Raw genomic sequence first — 24,298 nt, 5'->3', positions numbered from 1 at the left:
ATTCATATCACAGGTAGTGATGAGCAAATCTGTCTCATTTTGCTTCACCGGAAAAATCGCAAAACTGTGAAAAAGTTTGTGAAACGCATTGAAGTCAATGGGCGTCAAAATGTTTTTACGCGTGGCAATTTTTCTCACTCCGAATGCATAAAAGTCAATGGGCATTTTTTCTTATGGCAACTTTTTTTGTCCAAATGCATAAAAATCAATGGGGTCTTTTCTTATGGATGTTTTTTTTCATCTCTGCATCAAGGCAATTTTTTCCGCTGTAAATCTTTGCAGCAGTTTCATGAAAAAAATTGCAGATATTCGAAATGCGAAATTTTGCCGCAAATCCATGACTGGCGAAAAAAAATGCTCATCCCTTATCACAGGGTCTGATATCTTGTCTAAAAAATGTGTTTTACATTGCTGCAGGAAATTTAAAATTAGAAGAATAATCAAGATGAGAGCTTAGCAAGACAGAAGGGAATATCTTTGCAGCTGTTTTAAAATATGTTTATGACACATGCACATAAATAAAGATATTTTCATTGACTTTACCATATGCTGATGCTTTCCCATTGGTTTTTGAAAAACAACTAGAGATACTGTAGGTGAGTTTACAACTACAAAAACACTGTATCCAAAAGGATGTGAGGATCTCCAAAAATAAAGAAACAAATGTAAAAAGTAGAAAAATGTATTCGGACACGAAGACCTAACGCGTTTCGTGCCTGTTGGGGCACTTACTCATAGGCTCATAAGCCTATGAGTAAGTGCCCCAACAAGCACGAAATGCGTTAGGTCTTCATGTCCGAATACATTTTTCTACTTTTTACATTTGTTTCTTTATTTTTGGAGATCCTCACATCCTTTTGGATATAGTGTTTTTGGTCTTTACACCTTGGGACTGAGGTGAACTGTGAGTGTATTCTCCTTTATTATTTCTATCATATTTTTGCATTTTCATTTAATACTTATTTGTTGAGTGGTACCATAGATATTTGCTGTCATGTGGCAGTAGTACAAACCTAAGTATTTTGAGTTTCCAACTACAGGCAAATTTTAGCACCAGGTTTTTAGTCAGATTATTTTTAAAAATGACAACACAAACAGTTACCACAGTTCCACCTCATCTGTCTCCAAAGCAATATAATTTTTCTAATATTCCATGAAAACAAATGAAAACACAAAAAACAACTTCTCACCAAGAATTCCTGTAGTTCTGTTTTTAATAGTGATGAATCTGTCCCATTTCGCTTTGCCAAGAAATTCACGAAACTGCAAAAAAATTGTGAAATGCATTGAAGTCAATTTGCTGCAACATTTTTTATGCAAGATAATTTTCTCGGAGATTGACAATTGTTTTTCTCACTCCAATTGCATTAAATTTAATGGGCGTTCTTTCTTATGACAACTTTTTTGTCTCAGACACTTTTTAGTCCAAATGCATTAAGTCAATGAACGTTTTTTCTTATGGTGACAATTTTGTCTTGTCAACTTTTTGTTGCGACAGTTTTGGGTGGCTAATTATGCAGCAAATCCATGCCTGGCGAAAACAAAAAATTATACATTTTCTGGCACAAACAAAAATCAAACTTTCTGTAGGTATCGGCAATAATGGTTATTTGCTTGTGATGGAACATTATTCATTCTTCTGTATAACTCAAATATTCATAGGTATTGCTTAAAGAAATGTAGCTGACCTTGTTTGAATGCAATCAGTAGCTGTTAATGTTATGGACAATGTGTTAACTGATTGGCTTGCTAAAATTCCTGCTGGTAGGAAATTTATGAGACGAACAAGATGTAGAACTGAAAGATTGTTATTGAAGAGACGGGAGGTGCCTTCTCCTCACACCATCTGGTCATAAAAATTAGACTAAAACATGAATTAGTCCTATGCAATATTTGTATGAAGATCAGATACATAATGTTTCAACAGTGCAGTAGGGCATATTATTATACCATACAGTATGTGTAGGACTTTGGGATGCATTTAAACTTCCTTTCCTTCCTTTCAACCAAATTAAGACCTGTATTTTACCAAATCCCAATCACAACAGAACATCTTTTTGTAGAGACTGAAAGAAAAATTATATTTTAGAATATATTTTTTAAATTAATTTAATTAAATTAATGTAATAATATTAAAGGTTCCTGTATGTTTTTCATTGTAAAAGTAGTAGGGTACTGTCGCTGTCTCTGTACAGTACAGGAATGTGGTCAAACTATTCCTTAAACAAGGTCACAGATTACCCATTTTTAAATTCATCGGGATTGGCCACATTGCTGTACCATTGTAAATAAAACATGATGGGTAATGACAATAATGTTTTTTTGAATTTTTTTTTGAAAATGTACTTTTAGGGGGTTATTTACTAAACTCTGGTTGTGCTTTTTGGGTCAAAACTAGTGATGGGCAAATAATTTCGCCTGGCGCTAATTTTCAGCGAACAAAAAATTGTGGAAAAAAAGTATTCCCAAGAAAAAATGTCAATTCACTTCAGTGAATTTGGAGTGAAAAAAACCTCCAGTTGACAATGCTTTTGGAGTGAGAAAAAAATTTGACCGAAAACACCCATTGACTTTAATGCAATTAAAGTGAGCAAAAAATATATTTTGCTGCAAAAAAGTCTCCTCAAAAAAAGTTGCAGCAACAAAAAAAGTCGCCCGTAGACTCCATTATATTTTGCTACAAAAATGTCTCAGCAACAAAAAAATTTACCTCTACAAAAAAGATGTCCATAGACTTTGTTGCATTTCGCAAATTTATCAGCAGTCTTGCAAATTTCTCATGGAAGCAAAACATTGCAGATTTGCTCATCACTGCATACTTTTACTTGTCTTTTATGTGTAACTAGGTAAGGGCGAATTTGACCTGTTTACTTACGCCACAAATTTGCCACAGGCGAAATGTTGCCAATGCCCATTAAAGTCTATGGGCGGCAACACATTTTTGAAGCGCGGCAAAAAAATTTTTGAAGCGCGGCTTTATTTGTTTGACACACAATGCCATACAAGTCTATGGGCGTCATTTCAGTGGTGAAACAAGGCAAAAAAATTCGCCCATCCCTATGTGTAACTATTGTCTCTAAACCCAACCAGCGTATGTTTTATTTGCTAAAAGATGCAGAGTATGGGCAATTGGTATACCCACCAATCTCCAGCCTATGAAATACAATGTTTGTAGTCAAGATATTTCGGGGCAGATTTACTAAGGTTCAAGTGAATTTTCGAAGTACAAAAAGTTCAAATTTCGAAGTAATTTTTAGAATACTTTGACCATCGAATAGGATACTACAACTTCGAATTTACTTCGACTTCGATTTAAAGTAAAAATATTTTGAATATTCGACCATTCGATAATCAAAGTAGTGTCTCTTTAAAAAAACTTCGACTTCAATACTTCGCCAAATGAAACCTGCCGAATTGCTATGTTAGCCTATGGGGACCTTCTACAAACTTTTTCTAAGTCTTGACACATAGAATAAAAATCCTTCGATCGTACGCTAAAATCTTTTGAATCATTCGATTCGAATGATTTAGTTGTTCGATCGAACGATTTTTATTCAATCGCAGGATTGCCAAATTCGATGGTCGAATTTCAAAGTTTTTTGTACTTCGAAAGTCGACCCTTGATAAATCTGACCCTAATTATTAGACAATACATTTATATTGTATAATGAAGTTATACAATTTGTTCCATTAAAAACAAACTTGTCAACACAAGAAGTCATGGGCAAAGTTGGGCGTCTCACCAAATAAGTCCCAAAAGCCCAACAAATGGTGATGAGAGTCATTGGTTGGTGCATTTATTTATTCATAGGAGGGTGCAAAAAGAATGGAGGCAGGGTCCTGCAATTGCTTATGATTAATATCTACAGTGGAACATCACAACTAGGATTATCTCTATCCCCATCTTTTATGAGGAACATATCTTTCCAAATGCCTAGCCAAAGCAGAACTGCATTGCCTCCAAATCTACAATTCTCCCTATGAAATCAATGCTCTATAGACTTTCAAATAAAAACATGGACTCAATATACAATACTTGATTAGAAATAGGAATATCAGTGTAGACTTGAGTACGTTTTTGCAACCTCTTTTCCAAAATATCATTTCAGAACGCATATAATTATTTGATTTCTCTCATCCACCAAGAGAATAAGTTATGTACTAATTGGTTGAATAATGGAAACCTATTTGTCTCTTAAACGGTGCTCCCAACAGAGATCTCGCGGCGGTAGTTCCTTTGAATATATCCACTTGTGTGTTAAGAAATAATGTGCAATAATATCTTTGAATTTCCGCCGCTCACCTGAGGCAACTCTTAAAAATAGCAGCTATCATTAGATACACAATGCATAAAATCTATTAGGATTTTTTAGCCGTTGGCACCAAATTAGGATGAATAGTGTTATGCAGCTTTGTTTAGCAAGGGTAGGAAAGTAACTAATGAGGCAGTCATTTAAGTGTGAGTACTTCACTATACAGCACTGCTATTTTGTGCCTTTCCTTCACTTGCATTCGTGCATGGACGATTATGTTTTTATTCGAAAAAGTATCATGTAAACTTAAAGTACTGATGAAGAAAGCCCCGAAGACATAAGCTGATACCAGGATACAGACAACAGGGAATCTGCCATCTGCGAAATTTAAATGGAATAAAAAGGAAAAGATAAATGTTTTCTCTGTGCCTAATTTCCCCTGGTTTCCTTATCTTAGAAGAATAACAAATCTCTTTGTTTCCTCTTTTTTCAAGGAAAAATATATCTCTTATTAATAAGAGGGGCTTATCTTGCATGTATTGTCATTTCATTTAAAATGGATAGTAGTAGATAGTAGAGTAGCATTGATTTTTGTTTGGAAAATAAATATATAATTTCTCTTTAAAGGGATAAAAAACTAAAACTAATAATTGTGATGTTGACTTATTTTAGATTTAATTGTTTTTTGAAGATGTCTTTTCCCATGTGAACTATATCTTTTTCTGTTATCCCAAAACCTGATTCCAGGAAGTTCCAAATTACAGGAAGGCCATCTATCGCAGAGTCCATTTTAAGTAATTAATTCTATTATTTCCCATTTCTCTGTAATAATGAAGCTTTACCTTGTACTTGATGGTAACTAAGCTGCATACATCCATATTAGTGGCAAAACAACCCAATTGAGTGGTACGCAGTGTAAACACAAAGTGGTGTACAGCTGTTCAGTCCACATTAGGGGGCCGATTCACTAAATTCGAGTGAAGGATTCGAAGTAAAAAAACTTCGAATTTCGAAGTATTTTTTGGGCTACTTCGACCATCGAATGGGTTACTTCGACCTTGGACTACGACTATGACTTTGATTTGAAGGATTCGAACTAAAAATCGTTCGACTATTCGACCATTCGATAGTCTAAGTACTGTCTCTTTAAAAAAAACTTCAACCCCCTAGTTCGGCAGCTAAAAGCTACCGAAGTCAATGTTAGCCTATGGGGAAGGTCCCCATAGGCTTTCCTAAGTTTTTTTGATCGAAGGATATTCCTTCGATCGTTGGATTACAATCCTTTGAATCATTCGAAGTCGAAGGATTTCAATTCCTAGTCGAATATCGAGGGTTAATTAACCCTCGATATTCGACCCTTAATGAATCAGCCCCTAGGAGTAATTTACTATATGTAGGGCATGGTGCAAAGTGCAAAAACCTGGTGCAGGTTGCATAAGTAGTACTTTGTATTCCCATGAATACAGTGTTACCTGCATTCGGCAGTGTAGTATTCAAGAGGGGCAGGCTGATGGACCACTTAAGTGTTCTCCATCCCAACTTTGTTTATCATTCAAATGCACAAGTGAGCGCAGGAGAGTATAAGGATACTTACCGAAGGGGTCCCTCAGCGTGGCATCTCAAGATGACTCTGATGTCACGGGTGTCAATCAGAACGTGCTCCGTGTTGCGCACGCCTGTGTCTTGAAGCCCGTGACGTCAGAGCCAACTTGAGATGCCTAAAATACCGGAAAGGTGGCAACCCTAGGCTGGGACAGTTGTAAATGGGAGGGCCATTTATCAACGTTCTAATTTTAGTGGTTTTTGAAAACACAAGTTTCTCTAAAACTTCAAATGCCATGTAATTTTTCAAAAGATCCAAATATGGGCGACTAGTGAAAAAAATTCAGAAAACCCCTAAAAGTCCGAATGGCTTAAGAAAAGGTCCAATCGGATCGGCGCTGCTGCTATTATGTACCGAAGTTTTGTATTAGAACTTTTCATGGTTTTTACACCTCTTAAAATCTTGAATTTTAAGGGTTTTAGAGAATTTTTTTTAAAAAAAAGACACATTTTTTAGAAAAATGTTAATTTGTGAAAAATTTTAAATTTGTATGTTAGTAAATAGGCACTTAGGGGTGCTTTTTTAATTCTATCACTTGCAACCATAAATTACCCTACTGATGGGTAAACATTTACAAAAGTACCAAAAGATTGTGTACCGATGTGGCAATTATTGTATATTGCCCTACACATTTTTTTTTTTTTTTTTTGGTAGGACTGAGCTAGAATCACATGACTGGAAAACAAAAGCTAGGCTCGTGTTTTACAATGCTTCTCTTTCACTAAGCTGTGCAGAATATAAATAAAGGATAATAATAAAAAAAATGCTTTGTTTTTACACAAAACACTTCCCGATTTGATCACAGCATCCCTTAAAGTCATGGATTTATTTGATTTATTTAGTTTATTGTGTTTACACATTTTGAGCCCTTAGGAGTAGGAGCTGACATATTGATAGCTTTTCTTCTGTTGTTTGATGTTGCTTGGGAAATACAGTCCAACCAAGTGTCAATCATCTGTTAGCATAAAAATCACACCCTTAAGGGGCCAATTTACTAACATTCGGATTTCTATTTTTTCATGTATCATATTTTTTCTCTAAAAATGTATTTTTTATTTCTCTAAAGAATTTGAGATTTATCAAGTGTAAAACCATGAAAAACTTTTCTTTTAGAGGTTTTCGGATTTTTTTCGCTAGTAATCATCCAAAAAACGTTGGATTTTTTAGAGGTTTTAAGGATATTTGTATTTTTTAACACATCGTTCAGCCTTTTTTTTTTTTTTTTCATTCTTACTTTTTATATTCGGATTCTTTTAAACACTTTCATGGCCTTCATGGTTTCAGAAAACTCTAATAGCACTAAAATTCAACCTTTAAGAAATGGGCCTCCAAGACCCGGAGATTGTCATGTAGATTTTATTTCCCTGTGACCAACTAATAAAACTTATTTAGCAAATGTGTTAATTCATTAGAAGAATAAACTTTTCTTGAGAAAGCAAAATGAATAGAGAAATGTATGTGAAACATCAGTAATTTCTAAATTTTCCTATATCTCCCACTTTGTTTGCTCTGCAATTTGGTTCAAGAAATGAATATCATACGGATAACGGATATAGAGCTTTATGATTTTAACTAGATGCCTGTGGCTCAGAATTACTTTAAACATTACAGAACACAAGGTTCACCAATTAGTCCTTTATAAGAATTAGATCTATATTATATGTTTGTCCGTTTCAGAGCCGGTATATTTTATGCAATGCCTTTATATATCTGTGATATAAGCAAAGGCTCAGAACATAAATATAAATTCAGGGCTAATCATTTCTATCATCGTCCTTTAACATCCTTTGGAAGTGTGATAATAAAACTCAGTCCTGGACTAACTTCCATTTCCCAGGTCAATGTAATACAACAGGGAATTAAGTTCTAACATTGTAATTATATTTCAGCCACAGGGAATGTGGTCTTAGTTGCTCTGAGATAAATTACTAACAACCCAATTCTGTCACATTCAAACCTTCTTTCAGACCTCCCAGAAGCACTTGATTTTTTATTGCATCTTTCTTTTAGGCTGGGGCGATACAAGGCAGATGTTTACAGAAGTTATTTTATATTGAATCTTCTCGTAGTGACGGACAGATGATTTAGGATTTGCCTGGGATATCATCAGTTATAATTCTCACCAACAACAGTTCCATAAGAACAATAACACAACTATGATCCATCATTTTTTACATGAATGGATAATGAAATAAAATAATCACATAAATATCTGAAGTAGGAATGATACGATTATATAGGGAATAGGGAATAAAATACTCCTATTTAAATTAAGAAAGATTTCAGTTGTCACTGAGAAGTTGACTTTTTTCCTCATATTTTACAACAAGGGTAAAATATTGTTGTTGTTTTTTTTTTTTAAACAATACCCTAGTTTTAGTAAGTGGAATTCATAGGGGGGTGGTATGGGGGACTATGATAAAGTACCATTTACAATAAAGTAACATGTTATGTCTTTTGTGTAGAAGGAAGAATGTTTCACCACTGTAAAATATGACTATATTAGAAGTAACTGAGGGGTTCTCTGACCATATAAAGGCACAAGGCTGAGTTATACAGGGAACTCTGAGTATCACTCATGTATTATAAGGGATAATGTACCCCCTACTGTAAATGATAAGGATATTAGAAGTCACTGAGGGGTTCTGTGACCATATAAATGCACAAGGCTGCAGGATGAGTTATACAGGGAACTCTGAGTATCACTCATGTATTATAAGGGATAATGTACCCCCTACTGTAAATGATAAGGATATTAGAAGTCACTGAGGGGTTCTGTGACCATATAAAGGCACAAGGCTGCAGGCTGAGTTATACAGGGAACTCTGAGTATCACGCATGTATTATAAGGGAAAATTAACCCCCTACTTTAAATAATAAGGATATAAAAAGTCACTGAGGGGTTCTGTGACCATATAAAGGCACAAGGCTGCAGGCTGAGTTATACAGGGAACTCTGAGTATCACTCATATATGATAAAGCATAATTAACTCCCAACTGTAAATGATAAGGATATAAGAAGTCACAGAGGTCACATTATGATTACAACAAATAATATACCTCTAACTACAATAGCAAAGGACACAAATTGCCAACCTGCAGCCCTGCACTTGTTGCTGCACTAACCTTCCTGTCAGAATTGTGCCATCACTAATGTTCAAAAGAAATCATCATAAATGATAACATCACAAAATTTTGCTGAAGATCATGCAACTGCTAGGGGACTTACAATCAACTAATAGTGATGGGCGAATTTATTTGACACGCGTGAATTTGCGACAATTTTTTTCCACTCACAGATGTGTAAATGAGCCGGTCTAAAAAAAAAAACCTGTCCCACTATCCAGATGATAATGCCTCTGTAATAGACTAGACAAAATGGGGAAGAAACATATTGAGTCATATTGAATTCCTGAGTTCCAGCACAGCAGTAGCTAAAGAGTGCAGTAGGGTAACAGGATTAAAGAAGAAAATGTCTTTTTCCATTAAATACTATCTTTACATTAGATTTTGTGTACTCTTAAGCTGTACTGAGCGGCATTTTATTTTGCCGTATATGTTTACTCAAAAATGATTTCGATCTTTTTCTATTTACTTCTTAAGGTGTGTGATAGAAAAGTCTGCTGATGGGCAGATTGTGTTCAAACTCACAATCTCGGAGAAAGAGACTGCGTTTTATTATCGCACAATAAATGGTTTGCAGCCTCCTGTAAAAGTAATGACACAGGGGAGATTTCTTGTGAAGAAATGGATTCATCTTTGTGTGCAGGTGAGTAAAAGAAAGAAAAAAAAGGGGAGCAACATTTGGTTAAACATGAAAAGTGTTTCAAAATGATGTGTGAAAATCACCCCTGGAGATGTTCTAGCAGCATTTCAAAAATGTTACATTAAGTACATTATATAAATGCAAAAAAAAAGGAAAATTATTGTTCGATATACCACTTTACATATTAAAGGGAATGTTTGCCTTAAACTAAACTTTTAGGGGCAGATTTACCTAGGGTCGAAGTAAAATCCTTCGATATTCGAAGTCGAAGGATTTTGTGCTATTCCTGCGATCGAACGATCGAAGGAATAATCGTTCGATCGAACAATTAAATCCTTCGAATCGAACGATTCCAAGGATTTTAATCCATCGATCGAAGGATATTCCTTCGATCAGAAAATTATCAGGAAGCCTATGGGGACCTTCCCCATAGGTTAACATTGGCCTCGGTAGGTTTTAGGTGGCGACCTAGGGGGTCGAAGAATTTTTTAAAGAGACAGTACTTCGACTATCGAATGGTGGAATAGTCGAACGATTTTTAGTTCAAATCGTTCGATTCGAACGTCGTAGTCGAAGGTAGAAGTAGCCCATTCGATGGTCGAAGTAGCCAAAAAAAACATTCGAAATTCAAACAATTTTTCCTCTATTCCTTCACTCGAACTAAGTAAATGGGCCCCTTAGTATGTAGTAGACAAAACTATTCTAATATAATTAGAAGCATATTTATGAAAAAACTAATTTTCATAATTCGAGGCTCTTTTTACATTGAAAAAAAAAAACCCCTGAAAACCAAACTCGAATGTGCACTTATTTATTGAAAAACTCAAATCTCTTCAACTGAGGAAAACTGAGCAAAAAGCTTAAAATCAGATTCTATTTATCATTTTCAATGAGCCTACCAAAATTTAAAACTCAAATTGGAAAAAACAAGTTGTGTTCTATGGATCTCCAATTTGCATTTCTATTATGCTATGTTATGAATGGAAAAAGAATAAAAAAACGAGATTTGTAATTTTAAAAAAATTCTCTGGTTCCTGGGTGCAAAGTTATATGGAAAGAACATAAAGAACTATTCCAAATAGTTTCTTAATGTCAACCTCTTCTTTACAAATAACCATTATATAATATAACATCACTATAATATTACAGGTTGTGATACTACAATTGTATATTAATACAAAAGCATGTTACAATTGTGACATCACTCATGCACTGTTGAGGCTAATACACATTACGGGGCAGATGTATCAAGGGTTCGAATATCGAGGGTTACTTAACCCTCAATATTCGAACTGTTGAATTAAAATCCATTGATCGAAGGATTATCCTTCGATCAGAAAATTGTTAGCAAGCCTATGGGGACCTTCCCCATAGGCTAACATTGGCCTCGGTAGGTTTTAGGTGGCGAACTAGAGGGTCGAAGAATTTTTTAAAGAGACTTGATTATCGAATAGTCGAATAGTCGAATATTCAAACGATTTTTAGTTTGAATCGTTTGATTCGAAGTCGAAGGTCATAGTCGAAGCTCGAAGTAGCCAATTCGATGGTCGAAGTAGCCAAAAAAAACATTCGAAAATCAAATTTTTTTCCTCTATTCCTTCACTCGAGCTTAGTGAATGGGCCCCAAAATTAAATTGAAACAAAAAGAATTGGATGTTCAGTAGTGGTCATTCATGGCCACCTAGTCAGTGTGGAAAAAATGGGTGCAATGCAGCCGTAGCACTGCTAGTGACAGTCAAATCTAAATTTTGTTGAGTTATAGTTGATGGCATGAAAATGGGAATTCATGCTGTAAGAAGCCACCCGAAGGCTTCTTCTGACGACTGAGACTACTAATAGTCAACTGCAGGTCTTCACTTATACAAGGGCATCTGTAGAAATAAAAGCGGGGACATCATGGCAATATGAAGGCTTAAAATCTTTTATAGGGGATCATAACACTGTGGCTATACCAAATTTTACTCAGTTGTTGCCAGATAACAAATTTGTTTATAAATGTCATGCTGTCAATCAGGAAGTTATTCTTACGTAAACTAAAGGAGGTATACTCTATACATCTGAGGGTTGTGTATCCAAAGAGAAATCTCTGTAAAGGTAGAACAGGGTTTACAACACAATACTCATACATGTATTTTAACATCAGAAAATGGAGGTGAGATAACATTATTGTTTTACCTGACAACTCTGACTTTAATGTAATACACTAAATACAAGAGGATTGCATTCACTTAATGGTCTCCAGAGTCTCCCAATGCAAGGACTTGGCATAGGTAGGATGTACCTTCCTGAAGAAGCACATTTGTGTTTGTATCTGTCATTCTATGTGCAAAAGTATGTTTTTTTCACAGTACACAAAATTATTGAGTTTATATTTCTAAGTGAGAGGAATAAAAATATTGTTTTGTAGAAAAGAAAGTGCCCTGGGATAGCAAAGAGCATAAAGAGAGTGTAGGGGACAAGGAAAGGGCTGTATATAAAGCAGTGGGCAGATACATGGGGTGAACTATTTTTTTGTATGTATTAAGTCATAATAGTACAGAAAACTAGGTTGGCTTCTTGTGATATATAAAACACATAGATGTAAACATCCACCTTTAATAGCTGAAATATAATTTGAAGGAGTCCAAAGGAATTTGCATAGGTTTTTTTTTAGAGTTTTGTATAGGTGGACTATGGACTGGTTGATTAACTGCCTAGGTGCATATGCCAATTATACCCAGGACTATCTATTCTAATTTAATTCTGTGAACAGAAATTATTTTGTAATATTGTATTTGACAGTAGAATGCTCTTTGGATGTGTCTTAACATTTAGGGACCCATTTATGAAACCTCCAATTTATCTGGTCGAGTTTTTAAAGGGGAAAGCTCACATTTTTGAGGAAAACTAAAAACTTGAATTTTTAGAGATTTATTATACCCCAAAGCTGCTAAAATTTTGAATCCGAAAATACTCCATCTCAAACCTGTCGAGGTCATGTAGAAGTCAATGGCAGATGTCCCTGAAGTTGTGATCTTCGCTGGATAATCAGATAGTCTGGGTTTTCGTCTGATAATTTGGTGAAATCGAGTTTTCACAGTGACTATTTCATAAAGTCAAGTTTTTGGAGTATCAATTGTAAAATTTGAATTGACGCCATGAAATTTTTCGCTCTGACTTTTTCGAGAAGAATTATTGATAAATATGCTAAATTTGTGGATGGGAGTTTGGTTGTCTTTGCTTTATTAAAAAAAAACGGAGAAAAACTCGAGTTTTAGTTAATAGCCCCAAAATGTTTCACTAACACCGAAAATTATGATAAATAAATATAACTGGAGTAGCATACATTCAAAGTGTTATACCGTACCATGATTCTTCATTGTTATTGGCACCTCATGCATTAACATAGTGAAACAAGTTGCACTGGACCATCAGGTGGTAAAAACTTAAATTCGAACATAATAAATCAAAAAAAAAATTCTGATATACAGTAAACACATGAGAAAATCACTGGGCTCCCACAGATTGGGGCATAAAAATATGCAATATTAGCGTCATAATTAACGCAGCTGGGTAAAACAATTGGGTGTAGTAGTGATGGCTCAGTTGGTTGAGGTGGTGGATTTAAAATAACCTAGAATAAAAATGTAGAACTAATCTGAATCCTAATACAAAAACCTCAACCTCCTCTATTTTTTCATTCAACTACCAATGAAAAAAACCTTAAAACCACACAAGCTTGAACTAAAGAAAGATTTTACAACTGGAAAAGGACAAATCCCATTGACTTCTACATTATCTTGACAGCTTTTAGATGGCAATGCTTTGTATTAGTGTTTTTTACTTTTAGTGAAGAAATTAAAATTTTTTGTGGTTTACAGTAATTAGTATAATCCATGATTTTTAGTGCAAAAAAAAAAGATGTGAAAACAAACAAATTAGTAAATTGACCCTATAGTTTCACAATTTAAATTTTATAGAATAATCCCTTACAGACTGGATAAATATCAATCTGTATATTACTACAATAAATCTGACTTGGAGATTAGGACAGCCAACAAATAACCAGAAAAGTGGTACCCAAAGGGTTAAAGAGTCAGGTCAATATTCAGGCAATGGGCATGGCTAATAGAAGTCAGGCTGGAGATTAGAGAACCGACTCAGGAACTTGCTAAGACCAACAATGAAGCATTGAACCCAATGATTTCATGAGCTTCCATGCCAATACTGGGCCAGGACTCTTCCATATTGAATGCAGCAGCGTGATCAGGTAGCCAGTAATGGAAGTGATAATTCAACATGACTAACAATGGAAGACAATGCAGAATTTTTTTATTCTTACTTCAATGACAAAGGGTCAATGTAATGGTAACCAATTTTATGTAGACATTTCTAAATAAGGATTTAAAGGAGCTTTTTGATTTCCCTTTTTTAAGAGTGAGAATTTCGAGAATCTGAGTGGTGTGCTATTTCTGGGATGTTGTATAGTCAATAGTTACTCCAGGTACTTGTAGTCCAAGCCAAAAACATTTAAGCACAAAACACGACCAATCTTTGTAGAATAGACCAGTGGCCCAGGTGCTCCTGCCCCAGGCCTTCAGCTCAGGGGAGCGGATAATCCATATGCAAATAAACCAGTGTTGGTGCAAAGCACTCCAGTAGACCACATATAGATCAGACCAAAAAAATGGATAACCTTTATTTATATAAACATCTCTCACCTAACGCGTTTAATGTCAGTACCACTTCTTTGCAGAATCATCAATTTCCAGATTAGGGGTGCCACCTCACCCCTTTATAACTGAACACATATGAATCAACAGCCTGCATGGCTGAACTGATTTAGGGCTCTTACTCACGAGCGTTTTTACCTGCTTTCCCCTGTGTTAAGTTTTTCTGCGTTCAGCCGCAGTGGAGCGCAGGAATAGACGCATTACATTTTTTCCAATGGGGCTGTACTCACGCAGGCGTGTGTAGGCGCCCAACGCAGGAAAAATACAGCATGTTGCGTCTCAACCTGCGTTCGGCGCCTACACGCGCCTGTGTGAGTACAGCCCCATTGGAAAAAATGTAATGCGTCTATTCCTGTGCTCCCCTGCGGCTGAACGGAGAAAAACGGAACGCAGGGGAGCGCAGGTAAAAACGCTCGTGAGTAAGAGCCCTTATGTGCAACCATGCATCATGCATCTAAATTAATTGCTAATTAGCCATGCAGGCTGTGGATTCCATATGTGTTCAGTTTTAAAGGGGTGAAGTGTCAACCCTATGTCAGATTGCCCATGTGACAACAAAACAGTGCCATGGCCTTAGGACTGGAGATAATACATATTGAAACAGAAAACTATTTTAATAGAAACTCTTCTCTACTTTTCCTTTAATTCCCTCCATAAACTGAACTGAAAAGGTCTGCTGAACGTCCGCAGATTTTTAGCAGTCACTTCAGTATCTCCTGCGAGGACTTTTGCATAGCGACAAGAATTAAATACCTCCAGGTTTCAGTGGTAAAGAGCTCTGTGATAATTAGCACATTAGTTGCATTTAGTAATTAGTTGTGGAGTGTTTTATGCAGCCATTTCCAAGCGGCTCCATATTAGATTGACTTTATTAGACAAACTATGAATTATTGTATAATTGCTGTCACCTGGTATTTCCCATTCTGTGTTCTAAATGGAGATGCGCTTGTTCTTTTTATTTCTTCTGAAAAATCAGGTTGTTCCTAATGAATTTCCATTGAGCAACCCCAAAACAGATTAAACAAAAGCCGTTTTTAGAAGTTTACCAGCAGATGTCAGATTGATGTGGCTTATCTGGGTTCTCTGTCTACAATTATAATACATAATCTTTTTTGTAGCCTTTATTTTGCCTAGTCCTATCAGTGTAACTCCGCCGCAGCTTGGCAGACAGAGGCACGTTAAAAGCCTTCGCGAGAAAGTTTTGAATCAAAACACAAAGGGGAGACCATGGCAATATTATTCTCTAGAGAGTAAATGCTCTTAGAATGCCTATTGAAATCAGCATTATCATTTCAGTACATGTCAGATATGAGTCATTTCCTAGTTCAGGCAAAAAATTTCTTTATAAATCTTTAAATCTTGCAGTTCTTTCAAGAAAAGGTTAGGGTACTTATGATTTAATGAAACTGCTTTACATCACAACTGTTTGACTATCGAGTGCAAACTTGTCCTTTAAAATGAGAAGCCCTTTTTTTTACGGAAAGTAGAATCAGATTTGCCGTTATCAGCATAAAATCAGCATAAAAATAAAACAGATACTGTCTTCAGAACAAGTGGGTGGGGGATTTGTTATCTGAAATCGTTGTGACCTGTTGTTATTAGCTAAGGCAGCTTTAATCTTAAGGCCTATTAGGCATCTACCTAGGGCCCACTGATCTGGAGTACCTACTGTGTCTTTTTTAATTTTCTTTCCCTGAACCACTTGCTGCTGCAGTCACTCCTTCTATTCTTCCACTTTGGCCAGCTTGGATTTTTGAGCAGGCAAACAGAGAGAGGCCAAGCAGCTTTTGGGGCACAAGGAAAGAATAAAACTTTGATATCGGTATTCAGCTTGTGCACATGTAAGGTAATGCTTTAAATGTATCCACCAATATTTCTGCCATGTATGGAGTTAATGGAGTCCTCATTGGCCATTTTTTAGTGATCTTACTGAAATATGTGAGGTTAATGGAATGCTTATTTTACATTTTTCAGTAATCTTACTGGGATTGATGAATTGCGTATTTGCCATTTCTACAGTTATTATACTGGTACAGCTGGGGTTAACATGCTGATTATCCATTTTCTGTAGTAATTGTACTAGCCCAGGGGTATCCAAAAGGTACTGTAGACCTTTAGCTGCTACTATAGACACCATCTCTCCCTACTATACCTGTTATACCACAGTCACACTCCCTTCCCAGAGACTATTATCCACTGTTACTATAGGCACCATCTCTCCCTACTATACCTGCTATACCACAGTCACACTCCCTTCCCAGAGACTATTATCCACTGTTACTATAGGCACCATCTCTCCCTACTATACCTACAATCCCACAGTCACACTCCCTTCCCAGAGACTATTATCCCACTGTTACTATAGGCACCAACTCTCCCTACTATACCTGCTATCCCACAGTTACACTCCCTTCCCAGAGACTATTATCACACTGTTACTATAGACATCATCTCTCCCTACTATACCTGCTATCCCACAGTCACACTCCCTTCCCAGAGACTATTATCCCACTGTTACTATAGGCACCATCTCTCCCTACTATACCTGCTATCCCACAGTCACACTCCCTTCCCAGAGACTATTATCCCACTGTTACTATAGGCACCATCTCTCCCTACTATACCTGCTATCCCACAGTCACACTCCCTTCCCAGAGACTATTATCCTACTGTTACTATAGGCACCATCTCTCCCTACTATACCTGCTATCCTACAGTCACACTCCCTTCCCAGAGACTATTATCCCACTGTTACTATAGGCACCATCTCTCCCTACTATACCTACAATCACACAGTCACACTCCCTTCCCACAGACTATTATCCCACTGTTACTATAGGCACCATCTCTCCCTACTATACCTACAATTCCACAGTCACACTCCCTTCCCAGAGACTATTATCCCACTGTTACTATAGGCACCATCTCTCCCTACTATACCTGCTATCCCACAGTCACACTCCCTTCCCAGAGACTATTATCCACTGTTACTATAGACACCATCTCTCCCTACTATACCTGCTATCCCACAGTCACACTCCCTTCCCAGAGACTATTATCCACTGTTACTATAGACACCATCTCTCCCTACTATACCTGCTATCCCACAGTCACACTCCCTTCCCAGAGACTATTATCCACTGTTACTATAAACATCATCTCTCCCTACTATACCTGCTATCCCACAGTCACACTCCCTTCCCAGAGACTATTATCCCACTGTTACTATAGACACCATCTCTCCCTACTATACCTGCTATCCCACAGTCACACTCCCTTCCCAGAGACTATTATCCTACTGTTACTATAGGCACCATCTCTCCCTACTATACCTGCTATCCTACAGTCACACTCCCTTCCCAGAGACTATTATCCCACTGTTACTATAGGCACCATCTCTCCCTACTATACCTACAATCACACAGTCACACTCCCTTCCCAGAGACTATTATCCCACTGTTACTATAGGCACCATCTCTCCCTACTATACCTACAATTCCACAGTCACACTCCCTTCCCAGAGACTATTATCCCACTGTTACTATAGGCACCATCTCTCTCTACTATACCTGCTATCCCACAGTCACACTCCCTTCCCAGAGACTATTATCCACTGTTAATAGAGGCACCATCTCTCCCTACTATACCTGCTATCCCATAGTCACACTCCCTTCCCAGAGACTATTATCCACTGTTACTATAGGCACCATCTCTCCCTACTATACCTGCTATCCCACAGTCACACTCCCTTCCCAGAGACTATTATCCACTGTTACTATAGGCACCATCTCTCCCTACTATACCTGCTATCCCACAGTCACACTCCCTTCCCAGAGACTATTATCCCACTGTTACTATAGACACCATCTCTCCCTACTATACCTGCTATCCCACAGTCACACTCCCTTCCCAGAGACTATTATCCACTGTTACTATAGGCAACCATCTCTCCCTACTATACCTGCTATCCCACAGTCACACTCCCTTCCCAGAGACTATTATCCACTGTTACTATAGACACCATCTCTCCCTACTATACCTGCTATCCTACAGTCACACTCCCTTCCCAGAGACTATTATCCACTGTTACTATAGACACCATCTCTCCCTACTATACCTGCTATCCCACAGTCACACTCCCTTCCCAGAGACTATTATCCACTGTTACTATAGACACCATCTCTCCCTACTATACCTGCTATCCCACAGTCACACTCCCTTCCCAGAGACTATTATCCACTGTTACTATAGACACCATCTCTCCCTACTATACCTGCTATCCCACAGTCACACTCCCTTCCCAGAGACTATTATCCACTGTTACTATAGACACCATCTCTCCCTACTATACCTGCTAGCCCACAGTCACACTCCCTTCCCAGAGACTATTATCCCACTGTTACTATAGACACCATCTCTCCCTACTATACCTGCTATCCCACAGTCACACTCCCTTCCCAGAGACTATTATCCTACTGTTACTATAGGCACCATCTCTCCCTACTATACCTGCTATCCTACAGTCACACTCCCTTCCCAGAGACTATTATCCCACTGTTACTATAGGCACCATCTCTCCCTACTATACCTACAATCACACAGTCACACTCCCTTCCCAGAGACTATTATCCCACTGTTACTATAGGCACCATCTCTCCCTACTATACCTACAATTCCACAGTCACACTCCCTTCCCAGAGACTATTATCCCACTGTTACTATAGGCACCATCTCTCTCTACTATACCTGCTATCCCACAGTCACACTCCCTTCCCAGAGACTATTATCCACTGTTAATAGAGGCACCATCTCTCCCTACTATACCTGCTATCCCATAGTCACACTCCCTTCCCAGAGACTATTATCCACTGTTACTATAGGCACCATCGCTCCCTACTATACCTGCTATCCCACAGTCACACTCCCTTCCCAGAGACTATTATCCACTGTTACTATAGGCACCATCTCTCCCTACTATACCTGCTATCCCACAGTCACACTCCCTTCCCAGAGACTATTATCCCACTGTTACTATAGACACCATCTCTCCCTACTATACCTGCTATCCCACAGTCACACTCCCTTCCCAGAGACTATTATCCACTGTTACTATAGGCAACCATCTCTCCCTACTATACCTGCTATCCCACAGTCACACTCCCTTCCCAGAGACTATTATCCACTGTTACTATAGACACCATCTCTCCCTACTATACCTGCTATCCCACAGTCACACTCCCTTCCCAGAGACTATTAGGAGAAACATGCAAATTTGTATTTTTAGCTATAAAAATAGTTTTTGAAGTTCAATAAACAAATCTACAAGTATTAATTAGATTTCATTTGAAAATGGCCTGTTTCGATTCATTAAACAATTTGCAAAACCACAAAAAAATTTGTGAAATGGGAACATTTTATCAACTGCATTGAAGTCAATGGCCTTTTTTTTATATTTTTCCTCTCTTTAAATTCATTGGAGTCATTCAGTGTTTTTTTCTTGCCGAAACAAAAGACATGATGAAATTCTAGAGCAGATTCGCTCATCCCTAACCCCAAATTTTTCCTTCATGGAATGGTAAAGCGATAAAGACCCTCGCACTGTGTCTCTACAGTCTACATTGTCAAGGACTATACTTTATGTGCGATCCTTCATCTCTCCCAGGAAAAATTGTTTTCAAGTCTAACCTTCCGTGGTTGCAAATATTTATATCTCTCTCCGTATCACGAATGCTTTCAATGTTTTAATATATCTCAGTTTCTTTTAAAATGTATTGTGTCTATTATTGATGGGCGCATAAATTCACAAGGCATGGATTTGTGGCAAATTTCCATGTTTCGCCACCTGCGAAACAGTGGTGAAAATTCAATTGCTGCACGTCAAAATTTTCGCGCTCATAAAAATTGGCCATTGACTTTAATGCATTTGGACAAAATAGTAGTGTGTGTATAAAAACTGGTGCTTGAGTCAAAATTATTTTGATGCCGATTGACTTCAATGTGTTTCGAAAATTTTTCACCGTTTCGCAGATCCGCCCATCACTAGTGTCTCACTAATGTATAATTAATATATTTATACATGTGAAATATATATTTAAAATGTTTTGAAATTTACCATGAGTGAAGGTTTAAAAATGTTCTTAACGTCAAAATAAAAAACACAATATGTTGGCGCTTTAAAAATGCATGTTAATAATAATAATAATAATAATATTAATAATAATAAAAAGCAATAAAAAATTCTTGACAATATTATAAATAAAAATATATTCAAACAGAAATAAATATATGAAAATTGATACATAAACGAATCACATGTAATTATATATTTATATATAGTTTCACCACTCTATAGAGGTAAATTTAAAGTTATGAAAGGACATTTTTATTTGAATGATATGACAGGACTATCATGAGAGTGTTACCTGCTATAAAGAAAGCTTCTTAAGAATTATTACCTTTATTAGACTGGTGACACTGTGCTTTAGCTATACATTTTCAACTTCTGTCCCTCTACAGAGACAATTTTCTTTTCTTAAATAAACTGTCATGCTAGTGTTAATATATTGTTTGCTCTCTCATACTCTGAGAATACAGCTGATATAAAACATGTATATGTTAGATTGGTAATGGTATCTTTAGTGTTGCTGACTTGAACAAATGGTTTTCCCTCATGGCTGTGCTAATGTGATAAAGGAAAATTGGCTGTTCGTCAGCTTTTGGCTGGGCAGAGACAGAAGAGATGGAACCACATTCTTTTTTATGCATTAATACCACTAAGAACTTTCTCTGAGTTATATTTCATACGTCTGCGCGTTGCGCCGAGGCATTGTAAAACACGAGATAATGTTAGAAAATAACAGTGTGGGATGGCTGTATCTTTTATAATGATAACAGTCGAGAACTGAATGACAGTAACAGGCAGTAAAAAAAAAAAAAAAGCGGAAAAATGCAATTCCGTCCATGCTAGTTATGTTTAAAAGCTTTTATAATGAAATTCAACACAGATTTCACGCATAGAGATTGCACAAATTGGAAAAAAAAGAAAAACACTGATAGTGATGGAAATGGTTAACTTCCTAAACAAATAAATAACGTTCCGTTAGATTTAATTTTTTTCTCCCTTTGCTCGTAACTCCTGTATGTTAATAGCTTTGAAAATGCCCAATTTAGTACAAGGGTAAGCAATACTACTACATGAAATGTTATTTAAAAAAAGCATAATCTTCCAGTAACATAACAATTCTCAAGGGCAATTTTGCACCCCTTCACGAATATATATCCATGCTTTTTTATTCTGGGTGGTTAATGCCCGAGGCTCTGATGATAATCATGGTTTGAAACGGGAGGCAATTTGTGTTTATTTCCATGAGCAGAAATATGCAAAACTGTTGTACTTAGGGCTGTTGAATGTTTATGTTCTGATTTTTACAGAAACAATGTTTAAGAATATTACACCCCTCTGTGCGTAAATGGTTATTGCATCTGAACGATTTGTATCCAGTAAACACTTTTCATCCACTGAAGCAGTTGCGAAGTCTATAAGTGATCTGATTGGATGTGTTAGAATAATTCCTATTTATTCTTAGGGGCATGTATATCAATCTGTGTCAAAAATGGTATTATTATACATTAAGCATTACCAAATTGACCATGGTTCACCATGTAAAATCATGTTATCAAGGCGTCTAATGAATTTTGAACTATGTGTATCAGAGTGTAAAATTATGGGGTAAAAAACCTTAAAAAAGTTGTATAAAAATGTATGTTATTTGCCACACTACATTTTTTTTGCTGCTAGATTTGTCCAGTTGACTTCAGTTGGTTTCACCACATTTAAGTTGTTGTAAAATATATAATAATCATTAAAACTCAGTTTAAATTCAAAATGAAATTTCTGGATTCCATTTAGATTTGAAGGTCTATTTATTAAAGGTCAACTTTTAGTTGTTTTAGAGGTCTTTGAAACCACGACTAAACCCCCTTTCTCTAAAACTACAAATGTCATGACATTTAGTAAAAAATCCAAATTAAAAAAGTATGAACGGAAAGTAAAAAAAAATATGAATACCTCTAAACATTTTTCAGTCTATTCCTAGTGAAAAAAGTCTAAAAGTCGGAATTCATTTAAAACAGTTCAATAGAATCAGTGCAGCTCCCACTGACTTCTATAGGACCTCAACAACTTTTACCTGTTAAATTTTTCTATTCAAATTATTTTTTGAGTTTTTGAAAATAAATAGGAAAACCACAAATTTTAAGAGATTCTTGGAAAATGTTTTAATGCAATTGTTTGTACTGTAAATCAGCCCCTAAATTTACTATTGGTTGTTAACAATGTTACTGGGTTCTCATTATTACTGGGCACTCAGCTTTGTGACAATACAAAGTAAATTGTCACAGACCACCTTTGGCTACTAATTGGTTGAGATTTCTCCTGATGTTAATGAAAAAAATTCTTCCTCTGAGATATTTTGATTCTTTATTATATTTGCTTGTGTCTTCTCACCAACTAGAGGTTTTCACCACAGGTCCCTATATCTGTTTAAAATCAATGGCCACCTCTGCATGGGTTTGAATTAAAATATTTCCATAAGTAAATTTACTTTAGAATACTCAAGCGTTTTGGAAACATTTTGGAAGCATTACTGTGAAACTTCATGCAACTCAAATGTAACTACACAATCATGAAAATACATTTTCTCACTTTAATTTTATGATCGTGAAGGCAACTTTGAGTTTAATAAATGTAAGGAATAAACTCAGTAGCAACAAAAGATGTTAAAAAAAAAATTAGAGGTTACTCGCTGGTGAGAAAATCCTAATTTTTTTTTTAAATCCACCTCTAAGGTGACTGATTTATTATCAATCGGTCTTAAGGTCTTAAGGTTCAAGAGAATTGATGTAAAAAAGTGCAATTGAACAAAACAGGGTGTTTTCAAAAAATTAAAGAGTCTTCACTTAAAACCTGGAGCAAAAAAAAATCCCACTTAAGAAAAAAATGCAAGAAAAGAGCAGGAATTTGAGCTTTCTTACATCAATTTATCTGCACTCAACAATCAGGCAGGTAGGCAGGTTTAGGCTAAACTTCTCCATGTGCCAACCCTGACCTTATAATGCCCCACTTATGCCTCCAGTGAGCATTTTATATAGAATTGTTCCTGCATGCCCCACCCCTTTGCATGAGATCTGAGAGGGGTGGGCGTGAGTCTATAAATATCAAGGCACGCCAGGTTAGGTGAATGGGTGGACTAAAGTTGGGTGCAGGTAGACTTTTTGTCGACTTGCACATCACTAGAGTGTAACCCTCATGTTGCTCAGCACAAACAGATTAGTAATTCATCAGCCAAAATGGACTAGAAACAATGCAGATGTAAGGAATGTGTTTAAGAAACAAAGCTTACGTCTATAATACAATGTCAGGTACCAGAGAATATATATTTTGTGATAATGTATAAACATTTGTGCTATTTGTGACAGGTGCACCAGATCAAGATTAGTTTTTTTATCAATGGATTGGAGGAAGATGGAAATGCATTTGCATCAAGACTCCTTACTGACTCTGTACTGGATGATGACGACAGTTCAATTGTACTAGGACAAAATGTTAATGGTATAGTTATATTGGTTTTTATTTTTAATAAAGTTGATGAGTTATTTATTGTCAAACATCTGTATATCCATTTGTATTCATTTTCAACACTAAAGAATACATTACTGCCCAGGCACACTGCTCATACTACACACACTACCACTTATAAATTAGGGCAACAAAGCTCAACTTTTTGTTCATTTTGTATTTTATTTGTTTACCTTTCTATTCAAGTCATTTCCTATTCACTTTTGGACATGTCATACTGCCACCGACACTCATAAATTAGGGCAACAAAATTCATGATGCTATAAAGTCTAATATATGAGTAGAATGGCAGCACTGTTTTTTGTCTTTACATTGCAACTTTAAAGA

The 24,298-nt window shown here is 36.4% G+C and overlaps 1 protein-coding gene across 1 annotated transcript in view; it reads left to right on the top strand.

Annotated features, from left to right (window-relative positions):
- Positions 1-24,298, top strand: part of ush2a.L (Usher syndrome 2A (autosomal recessive, mild) L homeolog) — a 442,265-nt gene that overhangs the window by 12,314 nt on the left and 405,653 nt on the right. Inside the window, exons 3-4 of the mRNA XM_041562401.1 lie at positions 9,460-9,625; positions 23,812-23,944. Coding sequence (XP_041418335.1) covers positions 9,460-9,625; positions 23,812-23,944 — 299 coding nt within the window. The remainder of the gene's footprint in view (positions 1-9,459; positions 9,626-23,811; positions 23,945-24,298) is intronic.

Source organism: Xenopus laevis, chromosome 5L, assembly GCF_017654675.1.
Source record: "Xenopus laevis strain J_2021 chromosome 5L, Xenopus_laevis_v10.1, whole genome shotgun sequence".
In the NCBI taxonomy this organism is placed as follows: Eukaryota; Metazoa; Chordata; class Amphibia; order Anura; family Pipidae; genus Xenopus; species Xenopus laevis.
The sequence above is the reverse complement of the archived record's forward strand: the minus strand, read 5'-3'. Positions and strand labels throughout refer to the sequence as shown.